At 39.8% G+C, this 18,224-nt stretch overlaps 2 protein-coding genes, 1 long non-coding RNA gene and 1 other non-coding gene across 5 annotated transcripts; 3 read left to right on the top strand and 1 right to left on the bottom strand.

The window, feature by feature from the left end:
- The first annotated feature begins 592 nt into the window (after positions 1–592).
- LOC134811097 (RNA-binding protein 42-like) lies at positions 593–4,061 on the top strand. 2 transcript variants are annotated; one of them, XM_063817821.1, is made up of 8 exons: positions 593–771; positions 928–1,083; positions 1,207–1,413; positions 1,846–2,008; positions 2,527–2,767; positions 2,915–3,069; positions 3,207–3,391; positions 3,691–4,061. In XM_063817821.1, the coding sequence occupies exons 1-8, from the start codon at positions 609–611 to the stop codon at positions 3,804–3,806; spliced, it is 1,386 nt and encodes a 461-aa protein (XP_063673891.1). In that variant the 5' UTR covers positions 593–608; the 3' UTR covers positions 3,807–4,061. The 2 variants fall into 2 exon arrangements, with proteins under 2 accessions (XP_063673891.1, XP_063673890.1); XM_063817820.1 differs by having other exon boundaries at positions 599–771; positions 1,192–1,413.
- Positions 1,461–1,533, top strand: Trnak-cuu (transfer RNA lysine (anticodon CUU)). Its single transcript has one exon. It is a non-coding gene; the product is annotated as a tRNA-Lys (tRNA).
- Positions 4,062–4,182: 121 nt separating the features above from the next.
- On the top strand, positions 4,183–12,017 carry LOC134811930 (SAGA-associated factor 29-like). Its single transcript, XM_063819095.1, has 7 exons — positions 4,183–4,339; positions 8,101–8,206; positions 9,211–9,428; positions 10,415–10,502; positions 11,022–11,116; positions 11,346–11,536; positions 11,796–12,017. The coding sequence occupies exons 1-7, from the start codon at positions 4,256–4,258 to the stop codon at positions 11,923–11,925; spliced, it is 912 nt and encodes a 303-aa protein (XP_063675165.1). The 5' UTR covers positions 4,183–4,255; the 3' UTR covers positions 11,926–12,017.
- On the bottom strand, positions 4,795–6,318 carry LOC134811498 (uncharacterized). The gene is made up of 3 exons (XR_010159819.1): positions 6,085–6,318; positions 5,658–5,949; positions 4,795–5,538 (listed from the first exon to the last, which is right to left on the bottom strand). It is a non-coding gene; the product is annotated as an uncharacterized LOC134811498 (long non-coding RNA).
- Positions 12,018–18,224: the final 6,207 nt, after the last annotated feature.

The raw sequence follows: 18,224 nt of genomic DNA, 5'->3' as shown, positions 1-18,224 counted from the left end.
GGCCAAGTGGATATTTGTAGATATTTGGATAATGTCATCCACTTTTTTCGTGAATTATCCATACAATAATCTACAAATATCTACATTTATCTACAAAAAATGTATATCTCAAATATGTGCCCAGAAATTCTACTGAATTTTTGGAGATAAATGTATAAATTTGTAGAATTTGTAGAATTTTCGTGAATTATCCATTGACAATAATCTACAAATATCTACATTTATCTACAAAAAATTTAATCTCAAATATGTGCCCAGAAATTCTACTGAATTTTTGGAGATAAATGTATAAATTTGTAGAATGTCATCCACTTTTTTCGTGGATTATCCATTCTACATTAATCTACAAATAGGGTACAAATATCTACAAACATCCACTTGGCTCCCCCCCTAGCAAGATGTGTGAAAATTTAGATATTATATCTAGGTATGTATTTCTCTAACCTCAGAAAACCTGGGTTTCATTTGTTAGTGTTCTTAGAAATTAGTGTTCTTAGAAATCCTATTATATAAAATAAATAACTATAATATATAATATTACAGATTTTCGAATGATTATATCCCCTTTAAAACATCTGACTTATCTCTCCACATTGTAGGATAACAATATGGGTTCGTTAGAACAACAGATGGCTCTATTTGAGGAGCTGATCTCCCAAGAACAGGCTCCTACAAATGGTATCCTGGTTCCTACCCAAACTCTTGTTAGTCTGGCTCCGGGGTTCATCAACCGCCCTAATCCTGTTCAAGTGGTCACTAGCCGACCTGCTGGTTAGTTTCAAATTACATTCAAGTAGTCAATTACACTAAAAGTTACTGTACCGTGGGGTATGGTAGTAAGAACAAGTTGCATTGCTCGTTATTTTATTTTACCCTCGTTGTAATGCAACAACACAGCCTTTTTAAAGATAATATACAATTCTTCAGGAATAATAGCATCTACAGCATATAGAGGTCCCACAGCAGTTCAAGTTACAGGATTGCAGCCTCCTGGCATAGTAACAACTGTTGTAAGTCGACCTCGACCTGTGGTTACCAGCATTCCTGCTCAGCAACTCCGACCTTCCTTAACTCCCATGAGAAGTGAGTTTTCAGCTTGGATAATATTGCTGGACGACTTTAATACACATTACATCACACTTTCTGAGATTCACCATATTAAAACTTGTGTAAATTATTTAAAACTCAAAGGTATTCTATCTTCAGGTATCGTGAACACAGCACATATAGTCAATTCAACCCCATCTTTGGATAACATTCCTTTACCACGTGCTTCAAACGCCAATACTGTGGACAAAGCTGCACCAGCTCCTGGATCCACAGCCTTCATTAACATACATCCCTCTAGAATACCTTTACCCCCAACTCCTGCCCCTCCTCCAACATTCGAACCTGAGCAGCCACAACAGAAACGTTAGTATAGCTCGGTTTATGGAACATATACTTTCCATTTCAAATAAGCCCGGTTAGCTCAGTCGGTAGAGCACGAGACTCTTAATCTCGGGGTCGCGGGTTCGAGCCCCGCATCGGGCTACTGTGAAAATCTTTTTGTTTTCATGCACCCCTGCACATACTTTGCATGATCTTTGGAAAGAGAAAATTCTATTTTTATCATACTTCAATTTAGTTGCCTGTGTTTTAGGACTTATAATGGGACGATTTGAGTTCGGCAGTCGTGAACCAGTGGAGAGGATGAGGAGGCAATTTTTAACGATCTCGACCGCCAACTTCAAATCGTCCCACTGTAAGTCAGAACTTGGAAAGTTTAGAACTTTCCTACGAATTTTAAACATGATTATTTGTGTTTAACATGACCACAGAGCTGTAACTCAATAACCTCTCAAGGAGCCAAAATCACTCCGAGACTGTACGAAAAGCAGTCTGAAAGTTTGGAACTCAAAGCTGCCATCGCAAAGGCAACAGCAGCTGCCAATGCAACAAACAGTCAGAAATATCCACAGCCTCAGATGAACCACAATCCACATGGTGGATCACATCGTAATCAACAGTGAGTGTCTCTTTGCGCATCACGCAACACGATCGCTGTTTTACGTCTGCTATGACTTTATTCCTCGTCATATCTTGAAGGGCGTCACATACTTGTGTGATATCAGATATGCCAAGTTTGTAAGCCCTCTGGAATGCCTCTTGAACTTCCATTGGCCAAACCCCAACCATGCATTTGTCACGCCGCAAACGTCTTCTCGGTCACAGTTGCTATTCGAGTTTGCGTCAAACGCGATGACATCCTTATTTACCAAGAACGACTGTTCGACAGCTATAATACGCGCACTTGCACCGCGCGCGAGCGCCGAAACGTTAACCCTCGTTTTTGTATTCACTTAAAATAGCTCTTAATATCATATCAGCTGTAATTTCGAACCTAAAATTTGTGTTGGTCACAAAATAGCCAATAATGTTGCTTAATTTTCTGCTTCTTAGTTCTTTACTGTATAATCTTTAATAATAGCTGCTAGTGAAATTCCTAAAAACATCTATACATTTCATCCAGTATCATTTTCTCAGGTACCAAGGCCAAGGACAAGGAAGAGCGCCCCTGCCCGGTCCGAGACCTCCAGGTCAAGGGATGCCGCCACCACCGCCCCCAATGGGACCGTTACCACCTCACATGCGACCACCTCCACCTCCGCACATGGTACCCCCTCCGCCCCACATGGGACATGGGCCTCACCCTGGCCAGCCCATGCCACCAATGATGCCACCTGACCAGATGAACATGTTCTTCCAGGGCATGCCTCCTACTTCGGTAAGAAATTTAAATTTCCCCAGATTATGACACAAAGATAAATTCTAAGGCGGTTAAAACTTTCGCACCTTGATCTGTTTCTAGCTTTACGATTGCTCAAATTCTGTGGTATACTTTCGCCATATGAATGTAGTTCTCCCTTACCAGACGCCGAACCCAGAGGATGCTGTGGGCCAGGGAGAGGTGGCGAATAAGAAAGGGAAGAAGAAAGGGGAGAAAAGGGAGAGGAAGATGATCAGGACTGCTGCTGGAGATGTGTGGGAAGACACTAGTCTTATGGAGTGGGATGACAATGATTTCAGGTATATAACTATATAATTCATTCAGAGTGTTGCTTTTTATTAAACGAACTTTCGAATCGATTATTGCATTTAAATTTTCTAGTTAAATGGATCCTTAGATTTAATAATGGTCTCAAAGATTAACATTATATTTGCAGGATATTTGTTGGAGATATAGGAAACGAATGTAACGACGAGATGTTGTATCGTGCATTCTCAAAATACCCCTCTCTCGTCAAAGTGAAAGTTATCAGAGACAAGAGGTCCAATAAGACGAAGGGGTACGGGTTTGCGAGCTTCAAGGACTCGGCAGACTATGTAAAAGCGATGAGAGAAGTCAATGGTGAGTTTTATTCTTTAAATGGCCTAATTTTGCTTTTAATATATGGTAAAGTACAATGTTTGGAATATTTTAAAAATGTTTACTGCGGCTGCTAGTTTGAAATTGGTTGCATCTTCTAGATAATAGATATTAGGAATGCTTGGTAAAGTAAAGTGGGAGGCATCACTACTGTTTATAGACTATAGGAGTCCCAATCCAATTCAAGTGTAATTCGTCTTCTATGATTACTAATTTTAACGTCTTTTAGTTATATTGTTAATTCAAAATTTCGATTAAATTTGAACAATCTTTAATTCCAGGAAAATACATCGGAAACCGTCCCTGCAAACTGCGAAAGAGTTCCTGGAAAGATAGACAACTTACAACTGTACGAAAGAAGAATAACGAAAAACAGAAGCTAGGACTGAAGATATAATTTAAATTCTGTAAATTTAGCTGTATAATATGGTATATTCAGAGCTGCACATCATGCGAACATTTCGTTATATGTGCGTCACGTTTCTTACAAAATCACATTATTGTAACTCCTAAGATTTGAAGGCATTGACTTATACTAAAATCTAGGTCACTGTTTACTCCAAATATTACCACTTGCCTGGGCTATAAACGGTGATATATATCTTTGCACTTGTACTTCAATAACCTTAAACTTGACTCGATGTTCTTAGAATATGCTTTGTTTGACTGTTTAAACTTGAAATACTAAAGAAAATAATGCGTTTAGACACGCTCTTACAAGATACAAATTATAGTAATTCATGGTCAATCAATAATACTCTCCAGATATTTGCCTAACTAGAAAATTAGACTAGATTTATGAAAAGTTAGATGCTGTAGCAGAAGCCGGAGTTTCGGCCCAGCGACATGGGACGGAAAATAAAGAACAGGCCAGATCATGGTGGTAAAAATCAGTACCAAGAACTCAATGTTCTTCTTCACCAAATTCAGGTTTGTTACTTTTAACTACACTTTGGAGTCATACCCTGGGCCACCGTATTCTGATTAAAGTAAAATGTATTTAGTTCATCTATTTTGCTATTTGAATATGACTGTTTACCTGGAAATCGTCCCAAACTTTTATGTTATGATAATTTAAAGAAAGTATATTTAAGTGTATTTAAAGTGTGCATACGGAAATTAAATTCATATTATTGGTTCACTTCTTACCAAACTAATCAATGAAAACTCTTATCTTTTCAATGTGAATGACGATGATAGAAATCCTTCAAGTTACAGGCCCACTGGATAAGCGATCTTGGGAAGTATTTGAATCGGGACTTCGACTCTAGGGCATGAGGTTCTAGGACGGCGCCCTGAGAAACAGGACTCTAGGGCGGCAACAGAAATGTCTCCTATTTTCGATTGATATTGATAAATTCGCATGCGTCATCTATATTATTGTGGGGTTATCCCTATTGTTTCAGAGTGTCACGCCCTAGACTAGAGTCCGGACCACATTCAAACATTTTCCCACGATTTTGTCATTTAGAGAAGTCGCAGTCCGTAAGAATATTCCCAGTCCGTAAGCCGAAGGATTTGTACAAGCCTTGTCTCTGGCTGCTTGCTTTACGCAATACAAGTTAAGAAATTGCTTTCTGTATGTAATTACCAATGAAAAGCAATTTAACTAAAATATGGAGACAGCATTTTGGTCTTCTAATGATAAAATTGTCCAATTTATGCTTGTGATCGGAGAACTAAATGTTAACATGAATCATCTAAAGATCTACAAGTTGACCAAAAATATTTTGGGTGCCAGAAAGACCGATAGTGTTCGCCATTCTTTCCTATCGAAAGTTGACTACTAGGCTATTTTAGTCGACCAAATTAATGTCAATAAAAGATAAGCACTTAAACCAAGTATGTTTTATTTTTAATAGCAGTAGCACTATCTGAATTGTTGCCGAAAAACATGACATTAAAAACCAGACAGAATCAAAACTGTAAACAGTTCTAATTCTATTCAAGATATTATGTCAATTAATTGAAACAAACTAATTAGTTAAATTTTGTCACTGATCAGCTTTAATCCCATGTTTACAGACTCATCTGGAATCTGTATTCGATATGTCTCAAATCTGAGATGACATTACCAATTACCGTTCCCATCTTTCATCGTCTTGACGTGTTTCTTCTCGGCTTGATAACTGACCAAATAAAACAGTTTATAATTGGACAAACATTTTTTTGAATTTCGAAATCACAATGAACAATTTGAAAAATTGCATCAGGAAAACTGAGATCCTTATCTCGCACCAGCTCTTACCTTTAAACTTAGTTAATTTGTCGCTAACTACGACACGTCGACTTCAAGGTCCTTCCACTGGTTAATGTCCCTGTCGTCGTTGTCCAGGGATGATCTGCGGTTTTTGTGCCGGTCTGCTCCCAGCTCAGTTACGTTAGTAGTATCGTTGGAGGATCCCCACTTGCAGCCGTTCCTCCTGAAGTGAACAAGAACCACAATACCTAGGACTAATGCCAAAAAGAAGAAGAGGAGAAGAACAAGCCATCTCCATGTCGTTGATAGTTCTGCAACCACCACGTCAACTGACTCTGGCCTGTAGAGTTGAAATCATGGTCAGGAATGGTTTAAAAATGGGGCTAGAATCTAGATATATGAGCGTTGATGTGGTACTTTTGTCCGGCCTCGTTACAAGGTAGCACTTTTCAATATAAAACACGTTGTTACTCACATGTTACACTTGTCAGTGGTGCAGACAGTACAGGACACAGTACCTTGAGTTCCAATATCCGGACATGGCCCGCATCCATACTGACTTACAGGACCACTATTCGACCAGCAGCTGTATTGCCGGCATTCCGTTAATCCTGTGCCGTTGTAACACTTCAAACTGAGGGCTGAAGTTGTGAGGAAGAATACTGGCACAGCTGCCAGGGCCCTGCACCACATACCGAACAGGTCAAGCTAATCTAGGGAGTTGGGGTTAGAATTTAGGAAACGGTTAATCGTAAATATATTGAATTTGTTAACCGAGTCAGAACACATTCAACGCACTGAACAGTTATTCGTTAAACAAAGTAGTTATTTGAGGGTAATTTCTTAATGAGATGTCAGGGCTAATGGATCATTAAATACTAAGCAGTTTAGATAATACCTGTTATCTTGCCGGATTATTACCGGAAACTACCCTGAGCATGAGAATCGGTTTTCTTCCTCTCCCAGCTTAAACCCAAACCTTTGTGACAACACTCGCCGCGAGTTAAGAATTTGTCGTACCAAATCATAGTTAGAATTTCTTAATAAATTTGCTTTTTGGACAATTCTGTTAACAATTGAATTTCTGAAGTAGCAGACTGGGTTTATGTGTGATATGTCAGGATATCTACCACGTGATATGGCAGGATATCATTAATTTCTGACAAATTGGTTATTAATTTGACCGATTATTCCGAAAAACGAGTGGTTACGCCGGCAAATTCAACCCTAATAAGATATTTAATCAAAATCTAAATGAAGCTGATTAGCTCAATTTTATATTTTGGATGGAATAGCGAGAATCTTAAATCGTAAGTCTAGATTTGGTGACAAGTAACGTCGTCTTAGAAGATTACAATGCAAAGTCGACAGACAAAATTGGAGCGGAAAATTAGGTGACGACTAAAATAACTTCTGTAAATTGATCCGTCTCAGGCCTCCGCTCGATTCGTTTGGGCGTCATGAATTTGCTTTGACTGTCTGTCACATATTCCTCACGATTTGCTCATAATTTACGTAAATTTTCCGCATTTAGTTGAAACCCAGGATGCCATCCTGAGGATGGGGATTAAAGTGACAATTTATGGCGACACTGTCGGAATTAGCTATCAGTATTAATATGTTAAGCTGTAAAATTACAGCCACAGCCGAAAAATTTTCTGAAAGTGAGAATGCCATAGTCCGAGACCAAGGGCGTAGTAAACGTCTACCAAATCCAATGCTACTTGCACTCCTGATGTCAGCATCGTAATGTGATTTTGTGTCAATGTCCATGCATGAACCTTGTCTGGGAATGGAACCATATTTGATGTTGGGATATTGGATTATTAAATTGCCTACTTTGGTCACGCAATATACACAAGGATATAAACTGCTGGCAGAGATACATTGTCGTAATATGTGTTAACTACCCTGCCTGCTCTATATTGTATATTCCGAACTTTATGAAGTTTCAACGACAGAGTGTGGCGAAACTTATTGCAATTTGTCATTTTTCTGTCGATCAAAGTTAGAAATTAGAATTCGAATAGAAATATGATAACAAGTAGCTATAAACCTTAATTCCTTTCAATAAGAAAATATCAAACAAAATGCATTAAAGAGAAACAGCTTGTACATTGCGCTGCCCATTTCTTCTCTTTTTCATTTGAAATCCAATTTAACATGTAAAGTCGGTTCAGCATTATAAGTTGTAGATCTGACAAATTTCTGCTCGCAAGTAGCCTTTCAATTCGTCGTTATGAAATAAGGAAGCTTAAAAATGATCATATTCCTCGCAGAACTATATTATCTAGATTTGAAAACATACGATTTCCATTACAGTCGAATTTAAAAATGAAGTGGAAACTTCCGAACTGGGAACGCATTCTCTGAGGTCCCCTCATTCACCACTAAAACACCACTAATATAAACCCCATATCACATAGAAATATTTACAGATAACTTATCTTTAAAATTAAAAGACAAAAAAACACAAATCTAACATTCCCAGGATCAACGAGTGAGATCAGGGCAGACCATGAACAGCATCTCAAAGTTAAACGACAAGAACTCTCTCGAACAAAGATCATTTCCCTCCTACAAAACCAAACTCAAGAGTAAGTATTCAGAAATGAGCAATACCACCAGGCTTTTGTGACGTTGAGATTGGTCAGGGAACGATTTTATTCGTATCTTAATTCAATAAATCGTAATCATGAGTCATGAATCATTATGATAATTGCGATTCGTTGTATTTGATGCAACAAATTATTCTATAGAAAAAATTAATGGCTCATCATCATCTGGCTGAGCACTAAATTAAGATAACATTAATCCCACGGGAGTCTTCTTAAAATGAGAGAGAAGATGTGATGTAATCTACTTTAAACTCAGTTCTCATAATTTGATTGCCTATCCCAGCGACTGATTGCGATTTTGAGGGCGTTACAACTTTTTTGAGCAAATCTGTGGGTCTTATTACCCTGCCAGAAAATTTCACTTAGATATGCAATCTGGTCCATATTCTTAATTTGACAGCTTCTATATTACGGGTTCGTAAATTGCTTTCAAACGATGAATTATATAATTATACAACTACAGTCATATATTTAAGTTTATTATACGCGCTTGTTAGACGTTCTCGTATGATAGAGAAAAACCAAGAGATACCAAGCGATAAAACAGAATTAAAAAGAAACGCCACTAAAGCGATTAGGATGAGTCACCTTTCGGCTAGGAAATATTTATGCATTTAGATTCTAGAGTATATCACGTGTTCTCACTCTCAGATTGCAATCGTCACGCTATCGATGATTCGGTGCCGTAAGCCGTTGAAAGTTCAATTAATTTTATGCAAAAAAGAGTTCTGTTCAAGTTAAACCATCTGAGAAATGGAACCGGGCGTGCCGGTTTTTGCTAACATAATCGTTCATGGGTCGCACATACATTAGGTGTTTTGGGAAAGCGGGTCACATGATCAATCATTCCTTACAGAGCAGAAGGATCATCCCCATTTATCTCGGAAACTTTTCGATTTTCGTCACAGCACAAGTAAAACTAGTAAATTTTAGGTTTACGTTTTTCACCTCCAACTCTTTAACATTTACACTCTATTGACCAGGTTTAATCAGCAACTCTATGTGCGAGACTCAGCAGGAGATAGAGATAATACAAAAAGCTCTGAACAAGATATCTAAAATGGAAAACAAGGCGGCGGGCACTGAGTCCACTTCGGGGACAGCACCAGCCGTCCCGGCAAGGCAGGCTGGGTCACAACAACCTCGGAAAGCAATGCGCAGGGGCTTCTTCATGACGCTGCTTCAACAAAAGGCAAACCAAGTAAAGCCAGGCTCGACACTTAGTTTTCGTCGCTAGTTATTGTTATGCACTACATGACAGTTGTGTGTGTGAGAAGTTAAATATTTCACTGTTCTGCCATAATTTTGCGCCCTGTTGACGTTGTTAAAGGTCGGGTTTTCTTCGTATGTCGGGTACAATTTTATATAATGGGTATACTTATAGTTAAAAGCCTTGTTAGTTGTTTGTAGGAATGTAAACGTATACCTTGATGTTAGTTGGTTCTGTGTGATACGGGGCGTCACAGAATTTACTGTACAAACGTTTGGTTCATGGATCAGCTGGCATTTACCTGTCTCACTTTTCTGATAACTTGACAGTGTATTAAATTCTCCCGTGGATGAAATTATTAAAGAATTCAAACAACTACCGTGACTGCTTACAACTGCCCTAACTGCTAATAAACAAGTTAATTTTGTAGTTAAGTTAATTTTGTACGAAAATAAGCACCTTTTACGTTTTGATTCTGCCTTTTCAATTTCCTTGATTGCATTATGTGATCCTTGGTCGTAAACATGATCTTTGAAAGAATGGTTCAAAAACATTGACATAACACGATTGCATTTGACTCATAAAGCAGGACCCCCAACTAGCTTTTAGGGGAGAAACAGTTCCCAAAATATATTTGTTCATCCCATGTTTCTATAAATTTAAAAAATACCATCCTCAAAATCTAAATTTTCTAAAAAATAACGTCAAACAGTAACAAAAACTGGCGGTACTAATGTTAACCGTACCGCGTACGTGATGAATAAGCAAAATAGTTAAGCAATTAGACCAAAAGTTTGCACAGTTACTATCAATTACTATTGGGACACCGTGAAAAAGTTTAGGTCTGGTTCAAACCAGGCGTTAGCGCGAAATCGTTATACGAACCAAGTATCAATTATTTGTACAGCTCAAAGACAGTCAGCTGACCAATTTATTGGTTAGTTCAAACCTTACCTTACTAACTCTCTGATCCTCAGCTGCCTACGTGGATGGGCCCCAAGAGCGAGACGCCAGCCGCTTTGACTGGAACTGTACCAGCTGACGCCACCTACATTTGCAATCCAGGTAAGTAATCTGACATTATTTTTATAGCATTGTAAGCTATCCGAGAGCCCTTCACTCAGACCTAATCCATTTTCATTAATGAGTAAGGAGTGAGGACTGATAATCAAAGATGGAGATCCGAGTGTCTTCCTTCATTCCTAACCCACTTCCAATCTACTTCCATTCTCTAAACAGTCCAGTCATTAATGCGTGATACTGATCATTCGTAGAGTAAGGAGTAAGGACTGATGAACTGGAGATGGAGATCCGAGTCAAAATCACGGTACCTTGATCATTTTGATCGGAACGTTCAAAAATGCAGATGTAAATCACTAAATAGACTAACATAACATGTCTCAAATGCATTCCCATCCCACTTCCAATTTACGTCCGTTTTCTCCTCATTGTGAAATGCCTGAATTGTCATCGACAAATTTATTGTTAAAGGGGTTAAACTTCAGATGTGTGTCTACAGCTGACATAGATAATTTGTTATCAATATCAAGCTTGAAGTTGCGATAATATATCCTATACTGACAGGAGATGACGTGGCAGCCCTGTGCGATGACGTGGCTGACGACAACTGGATCCTGGCTGAGGTCTACCTTTACAACTCCAACACCAACAAGTACCAGGTAACTTGAATCATAACGGCATTTCGTAGTGTTTAATACTAAACAGTCTAGTCTAGAGATTAGGAGAATTAATCTACATTATTTCTAGAGACACACCTTGTGTCCTGAGACTCATTAGATCCTCTCTGAGTCTCTCATTTCCACCAGCCTAAAATTAATGATTCCGTTAAATATAAAATTATGGCACGATTAACTTGTGTTTGAAACTGGAGCAGTATCCATGTTGCAGGTGAAGGATATAGAGGAGGACGAGCGAGGAGAGAACAGTGACAAACACACTCTCTCTCGGAGAAGAGTCATACCCCTACCACTCCGGAAACTGAACCCTCCAACCCACGGTCACCTTCTCTTTCAGCCCAAACACAAAGTTCTGGCTCTTTACCCCCAAACTACTTGCTTCTACCCCGCCACAATTCACAAGTAGGAATTAACACTATTTTATACTCTCTTCTGTCAAGTTTGGTATTTGCCCAAAAAATAAGTTTCACGAATCCGGGACCCGGGTGAGGAGGAATACTTGTCGGTCTGCGACCAAACTGTGATTCTTCCACTTCACTCCTTTTTCAGTTCAAAGTTTATTAAAGCAGTGAAACTTTAATGGCACAGATAATATATTCACTTAACTGATATAAGAAAACAGATTTGTAAAAGTACCCCATTTTAACTCACATTTCTTCAGGCCCCCAGAGACCGAGAATGACGACTATCAGGTCATGTTCTACGACAACTACTACGCCGAGGGTTACGCACCGCCTCTTCCTGTCCCGCAACGTTACGTTCTCGACTTCAAGGACAAGAAACGGAAATGAGGGCCCCTATCTGGCGAGGTTACTAGTTTCTTCTTAAGTTAAATACACAGTTGTACTGGACGGCTGAACGGGAAGTGGCCACTCATTCTCCCTCAAGTGTTGTGATCTGGGGAATATCGAAATAATGGACGTCTCGCCAGCCATTCTTGCGGTCTTCTGGCAAAAATGGCAAGTTTCCATAACTAATTTTTTGTGATCAGCGGTAATAACCGCTTTTTTTACGCTAAAAAAGCGCTTATTGATAAAACCCACCGTTATTTGGCGATTATAATACCTCCGCAACTTCGTGCCCGCAAATTCCCTCCAGCAAGCTGTCGGGAATTATAGCGCGCAGCACTCAGTGGCGGAGGTATTATAGTATTATAAAGCGATTATAAACGGTCCCGTTAATAAACGATTAAAAACGATTATAATCGCTTTTTCCATAAAATATTTTTGCAAAAGCGATTATTAGCGCTTTAAAAGCGACAATAAATCGCGAATTAAAATTATTAGTGATAAAAAAACGCTTTTATTTTGGGCACTTTCAAAAACATCTGTCACGGAAAAAATGTTAAAATTTGTCAAAAATCAGTTTTTGTGGCATAATTTGGTGGATAATTTTTGGAACGGGATGAAACTCCAGGATATGGTGTGCTATACCCTAACCTTTACTATCTGCCACTTTTTGTTTCGATTTAGGGCTAAATCTGGTGGATAAAAGTGAAACAGACCAATCCACTTCAGGTGGCCTTTAAAAATATTTAATTCCATCTAAACTCCTAAAATATGATTGAGACTTATAAATAATCGTTATAACTTCACAATTTCATATGTAGGGCCGGGATTTTTCTTAAGGGCCAAATTTGGTGGATATATTTTTTTACCTCTTTTTTAAGACTGTTATTTGTTAGCTAACATCAATTTACTGGTCTTAAAATAGTGCAAAGGCAATGTTAAATGAATGGCACCAACTTAGAGTTCGAGATTTAAGTTTAAAGGCTATTTTTGGTGGATATAAGTCAATATTAATTAATTAAACACGTAAATGCTACCAAAATATCATTAAATAAGACATCATCATGATTAGAAACAGTTGATAAAGATAAAATATATGATGTTGAACATTAATGTAAAAGGTAGTATGGTATTTTAAGCTTTTAGGGCCAATTTGGTGGATAATTAACTCAAAAATACTTAAAATATCGACCTGGATATTTTGATATCCATCAATTTTGGCCTTAAAAGTCGGCTTGAGCTTATCACATTTTGTGCTGAACAAGAAAAAGGTCTAAACAAACCAATATCAGTGTATGATTTCATAATTGAGCAAATCTAAGGCCAGAAATAGTGGATAAAAAAGCAAATTTAACCGTTTTTAAGCTAATTTCTTAGGCATTTATCCACCAAAAACGGCCCTAAATGGAGACTGTTTGGAACGTTTACTTGAAACTATAGCCCTTCTTTACGACCTCAGAGCATTGATTTTCAGCTCTTTCGACCTTAAGATATAATTATTGGGCTTTGAAAGTGGATCACATACGTTATCAGTAAAGAAATCGTTATTTCAATCGCTGAGGTAGGTTATTAAAATTTAATATCCACCAATTTTAACCTTAAAAGTCGTCTTGGACTGAGAATTCTTTTGAACTGACTCAGCTAAGGGGATCTTCTATCTAGAAACAGTTGTAGTTTCATGATAGAACACATCTTGGGCCAAAAAAAGTGGATAAAAAATCAAATTTTCCCGTTTGTGTGCTTTTATCCACCAAAAACGGCTCTAAAGGCTGAAAGGAGACATTTTGTTAAGTTCGTATGAAACTATATCCATTCCTTATGGCCCTAGAGCAATGATTGTATACATTTTCAGCTTCTAGACGAGATAATTGGGGTCTAACAATGGATAACCTGCATTATTGACTCAGAAATTGACTTAAAATTAAATCAATCTTGAAGCTCCAATATATCCACCAAAAATGGCCTAAAAATTAAATCTTCTATGCTATCATAAAATTGAAACGATTTCCAACCTGATCCGTTCACTGAGTAAAGCTGGTGAACTTGTTGACCAATATAATTTTTTCAGTTGAAAATTTTCGGTATTGAATTTTATTTCATCGTTTTATTATCCACCATATCTAGCCTTAAAATTGAAATCTTTCTTTATTTTCGCCTTTTATCATAGAGGCATATCGATTTGCTACAATTCTATCTTTAAATAATCACCATAAATTAACCACACGTAAAGTTACAAGCCAATCAATGATATATCCACCAAACCCCTCTGAAAAGTATATCCACCATTATTAGCCCTGATTTGAATGCGTGTATCTCTGCTCATAGACATAGTAGACATTTTATTCTTTTTGTAAAAGTTGAACTATCGCAAATCCTCTGCTGAAAAAAAGTTTAATCAAAATATTGAGTTTATCCACCAAATGAGAGCTTCTAGAAGTTGAAATTTTTCCCGTGACAGATTCGTTAACATAGTTTTTGAAAGTGCCCTTTTAGGGTTGTCGATTATTATCGCTCCGTAAGCGCTTTTCAAAAAAACGCTTATAAACCGTTTTTTGGACCGTTTTTAAAACGCTTTTAATCGACTATAAGCGATTATATTCACTAGGGAAAGTTCCAAATTAAAAAGCGCCTACTAATCGTTAAAAAAACGCTTTTTTATTTTAAGTTAATAAGCGGTTTAAATCGATTATAAAACGATTATAAGCGACAATAAGCGATTTTTTGAAATCTGCTAAAAAGCGATATTTTCACTATGATCAGCGCTTATAACCGCTTTTCTTGAAATTTTCCTACTGAAAAGCGTTTATAAGCGCTTATTTATTTGCTGTCTATAATAAGCGATTATAAACGATTATAAGCGCTTTTTTAAGTATTTGAAACGAGGAAAAAATTGTCAGGTACGAGATATTATAAGCGATTATAAGTGATTATAAAGTATCGTAAATGTTATTGTCTTCAATTGTCGCTTATAAGCGATTATAAAGGGGGGGGGGGGGGGGGGGGGGGGGGGGGGGGGTGTCATGTCCGTCTATGTCCGCCTATGTCCTGTCCTTTTTGGATTCTATGAGACAACGGACGTGTTTTTTGGGACATAGGCGGACACGGACGGACATTGGCGGACTTGGACGGACATTGGCGGACTCGGACGGACATTGGCGGACTCTGACGGACATTGGCGGACCCGGACGGACATTGGCGGACTTGGATGGACATTGGTGGACATTAGCGAACATTGGTGGACATTAGCGGACAAACATTTTGAGGACTGAAGAGTACTGAAGAGTACTGAAGAGTACTGAGGAGGATGGCTGAGAAGGATGGCTGAGGAGGATGGCTGAGGAGGATGACTGAGGAGGATGACTGAGAGGGAGGAGAAGGATCAGGAAGACCTAGGAGGAGGAGGACCCAGAAGGAGGACCTAGGAGAAGGAGGAGGAGAACTGAGGAGGATGGCTGAGGAGGATGGCTGAGGAGGATGGCTGAGGAGGATGACAGAGAGAGAGGAGGAGGAGGAAGAGGAGGAAGAGGACTGAGGAGGACTGAGGAGGAGGACTGACGATGACTGAGAAGGAGGAGGACTGAGGAGTACTGAGGAGGATGGCTGAGGAGGATGGCTGGGGAGGATGACTCAGGAGGATGACTGAGAGGGAGGAGGAGGAGGACTCAGGAGGAGGACTCAGGAGGAGGACTGAATAGGAGGAGGAGGAGGAGGAGGAGGACTGAATAGGAGGAGGAGAAGGAGGGGGACTGGGAGAGGACTGGGGAGGAGGAGGACTGATGAGGAGGATGAGGAGGAGGACCCAGGAGGAGGAGGACTGAGGACCGAGGAGGAAGAGGAGGAGAATGAAGAGGAGGAGGAGGACCCAGGAGGAGGAGGATTGAGGAGGATGGCTGAGGAGGATGACTGAGAGGGAAGAGGAGGAGGAGGAGAAGGAGGACTCAGGAGGAAGAGGAGGACTGAGAAGGAGGAGGAGGAGGAGGAGGAGGAGGACTGAATAGGAGGAGGAGGGGGACTGGGGGAGGACTGAGGAGGAGGATGGAGGACTGAGGAGAAGGATGAGGAGGAGGACTGAGGACTGAGGAGGAAGAGGAGGAGGATGAAGAGGAGGAGGAGGACCCAGGAGGAGGACCCAGGAGGAGGACTCAGGAGGAGGAGGAGGACTGGGGAGGAGAAGGACTGTTGAGGACTGATGAGGAGGACTGAGGACGAGGAGGAGGAGTAGGAGGAGGACTGAGGAGGGGAGGAGGAAGAGGACTGAGGAAGATCAGGAAGACCCAGGGGGAGGAGGAGGAGGAAGAGTAGGAGGAGGAAGTATCTAAATGTTATTTCCATTTTTGTCCGTTTTTGTCCGTTTTTGTCCGCTCTATTTTTTGTCAGTTTTGAAAATATAGGGTACCGAACAGACAAAAAACATGATCCCCCTATAACAGCAAAAATTGAACATTTTATTTAGCAATTTAGGTGTCCATTAATGTCCGCCTATGTCCGCCTATGTCCGTCTATGTCCGCCTATGTCCGTCTATGTCCGCCTATGTCCGCCTGAGGATGGCTGAGGAGGATGACTGAAAGGGAAGAGGAGGAGGAGGAGGAGGAGGACTCAGGAGGAGGAGGAGGACTGAGGAGGACTGAGAAGGAGGAGGAGGAGGAGGAGGAGGACTGAATAGGAGGAGGAGGGGACTGGGGGAGGACTGAGGAGGAGGATGGAGGACTGAGGAGAAGGATGAGGAGGAGGACTGAGGACAGAGGAGGAAGAGGAGGAGGATGAAGAGGAGGAGGAGGACCCAGGAGGAGGACCCAGGAGGAGGACTGAGGAGGAGGAGGAGGACTGGGGAGGAGAAGGACTGTTGAGGACTGATGAGGAGGACTGAGGACGAGGAGGAGGAGTAGGAGGAGGACTGAGGAGGGGAGGAGGAAGAGGACTGAGGAAGATCAGGAAGACCCAGGGGGAGGAGGAGGAGGAAGAGTAGGAGGAGGAAGCATCTAAATGTTATTTCCATTTTTGTCTGTTTTTGTCCGTTTTTGTCCGCTCTATTTTTTGTCCGTTTTGAAAATATAGGGTACCGAACGGACAAAAAACATGATCCCCCTATAACAGCAAAAATTGAACATTTTATTTAGCAATTTAGGTGTCCATTAATGTCCGCCTATGTCCGCCTATGTCCGTCTATGTCCGCCTATGTCCGCCTATGTCCGCCTATGTCCGTCTATGTCCGCCTATGTCCGTCTATGTCCGCCTATGTCCGCCTATGTCCGCCTATGTCCGCCTATGTCCTGTCCTTTTTGGATTCTATGAGACAAGCGGACATAGACGGACGTGACACCCCCCCCTATAAACGATGAAAAGCGCTTTTTGACGCATTTTAAAACTATGATCAAAATATGTTTTGATTTGATTTATTTGGGGTATATAAGCGATTATGTAAGCGGGGTATATAAGCGATTATAAACGATTATGAGCGCTTGATTTTTTACGTATTTGGAACGAGGACACAATTAACAACAAAATTACGCGATATTATAATAATAGTCCAGTTATTAATGGACATTTATGGAAATGAACCTGCAAATTTTCAGATACTCACGAAACTTTGCACAGACCTTCCAAAAGGTATGAATAAACGATTTTCGGTTGGAGAAATTTTTTACCATGGGGAAAACCCAGGAGGGCCACGCCCATATTGATCCAATAATGTAACTGACCTTTTGCTTCTGAAAGTCGTAGAGACTTCAAAATAGGCTTAAACGAAGCCGCATATGCATGTTTATATAGAAGTTATTGATCAACACATGGCCTAAAATCCTTACTTTTCGAGAAATTCGCCAAAAACCATTTTGGGAGTGGCGCTGAGCCCATTTTACTAACTTTTGATATGATCGTGATAGAGTCTTCGGATAGAGTGCAAAAGAACCGCAATTGGCATATTTATATATGACTTATGAAGAAACATGTGCCTTAAAGTGCTTACTTTTTCAGTTATTGGCGGAAACTGATTTTCGGTTCCAGAAATCATGCAAAAATATGGGTATCTGGTAAATTGGGCTATGAAGGCCCTAGAGATTTTTTAATGGGTGCAAATTGTGCAGAATGGCCATGTTTATATACAACTTATGAAGCAATATGTACCCTAAAATGCTCACTTTTCGAGTTATTAACATAGAACGGGAGGCAAAAATGGCTGATATAACCAATTTTGCTCTATTTCGTGAAAATTGTCTCTGGTTTTCCCCCAAATAACTCGAAAAGTGAGCATTTTAGGGTACATATTGCTTCATAAGTTGTATATAAACATGGCCATTCTGCA

This window comes from Bolinopsis microptera, chromosome 2 (genome assembly GCF_026151205.1).
Source record: "Bolinopsis microptera isolate Bmic1 chromosome 2, MBARI_Bmic_1.0, whole genome shotgun sequence".
In the NCBI taxonomy this organism is placed as follows: domain Eukaryota; kingdom Metazoa; phylum Ctenophora; class Tentaculata; order Lobata; family Bolinopsidae; genus Bolinopsis; species Bolinopsis microptera.
Note: the sequence above shows the minus strand (reverse complement) of the source record. Positions and strands in the feature narration are given on the sequence as shown.

What these genes read in the sequence shown, in the direction of transcription:
- LOC134811097 (XM_063817820.1), top strand. Translation starts at nt 609, where the DNA reads ATGGGTTCGTTAGAACAACAGATGGCTCTATTTGAGGAGCTGATCTCC. An exon ending in GGATCACATCGTAATCAACA is followed by an intron (nt 2,009 to 2,526) that starts GTGAGTGTCTCT and finishes TCATTTTCTCAG; the next exon opens with GTACCAAGGCCAAGGACAAG. An exon ending in AGCGATGAGAGAAGTCAATG is followed by an intron (nt 3,392 to 3,690) that starts GTGAGTTTTATT and finishes CTTTAATTCCAG; the next exon opens with GAAAATACATCGGAAACCGT.
- LOC134811930 (XM_063819095.1), top strand. Translation starts at nt 4,256, where the DNA reads ATGGGACGGAAAATAAAGAACAGGCCAGATCATGGTGGTAAAAATCAG. An exon ending in CTACAAAACCAAACTCAAGA is followed by an intron (nt 8,207 to 9,210) that starts GTAAGTATTCAG and finishes TCTATTGACCAG; the next exon opens with GTTTAATCAGCAACTCTATG. An exon ending in TACCCCGCCACAATTCACAA is followed by an intron (nt 11,537 to 11,795) that starts GTAGGAATTAAC and finishes ACATTTCTTCAG; the next exon opens with GCCCCCAGAGACCGAGAATG.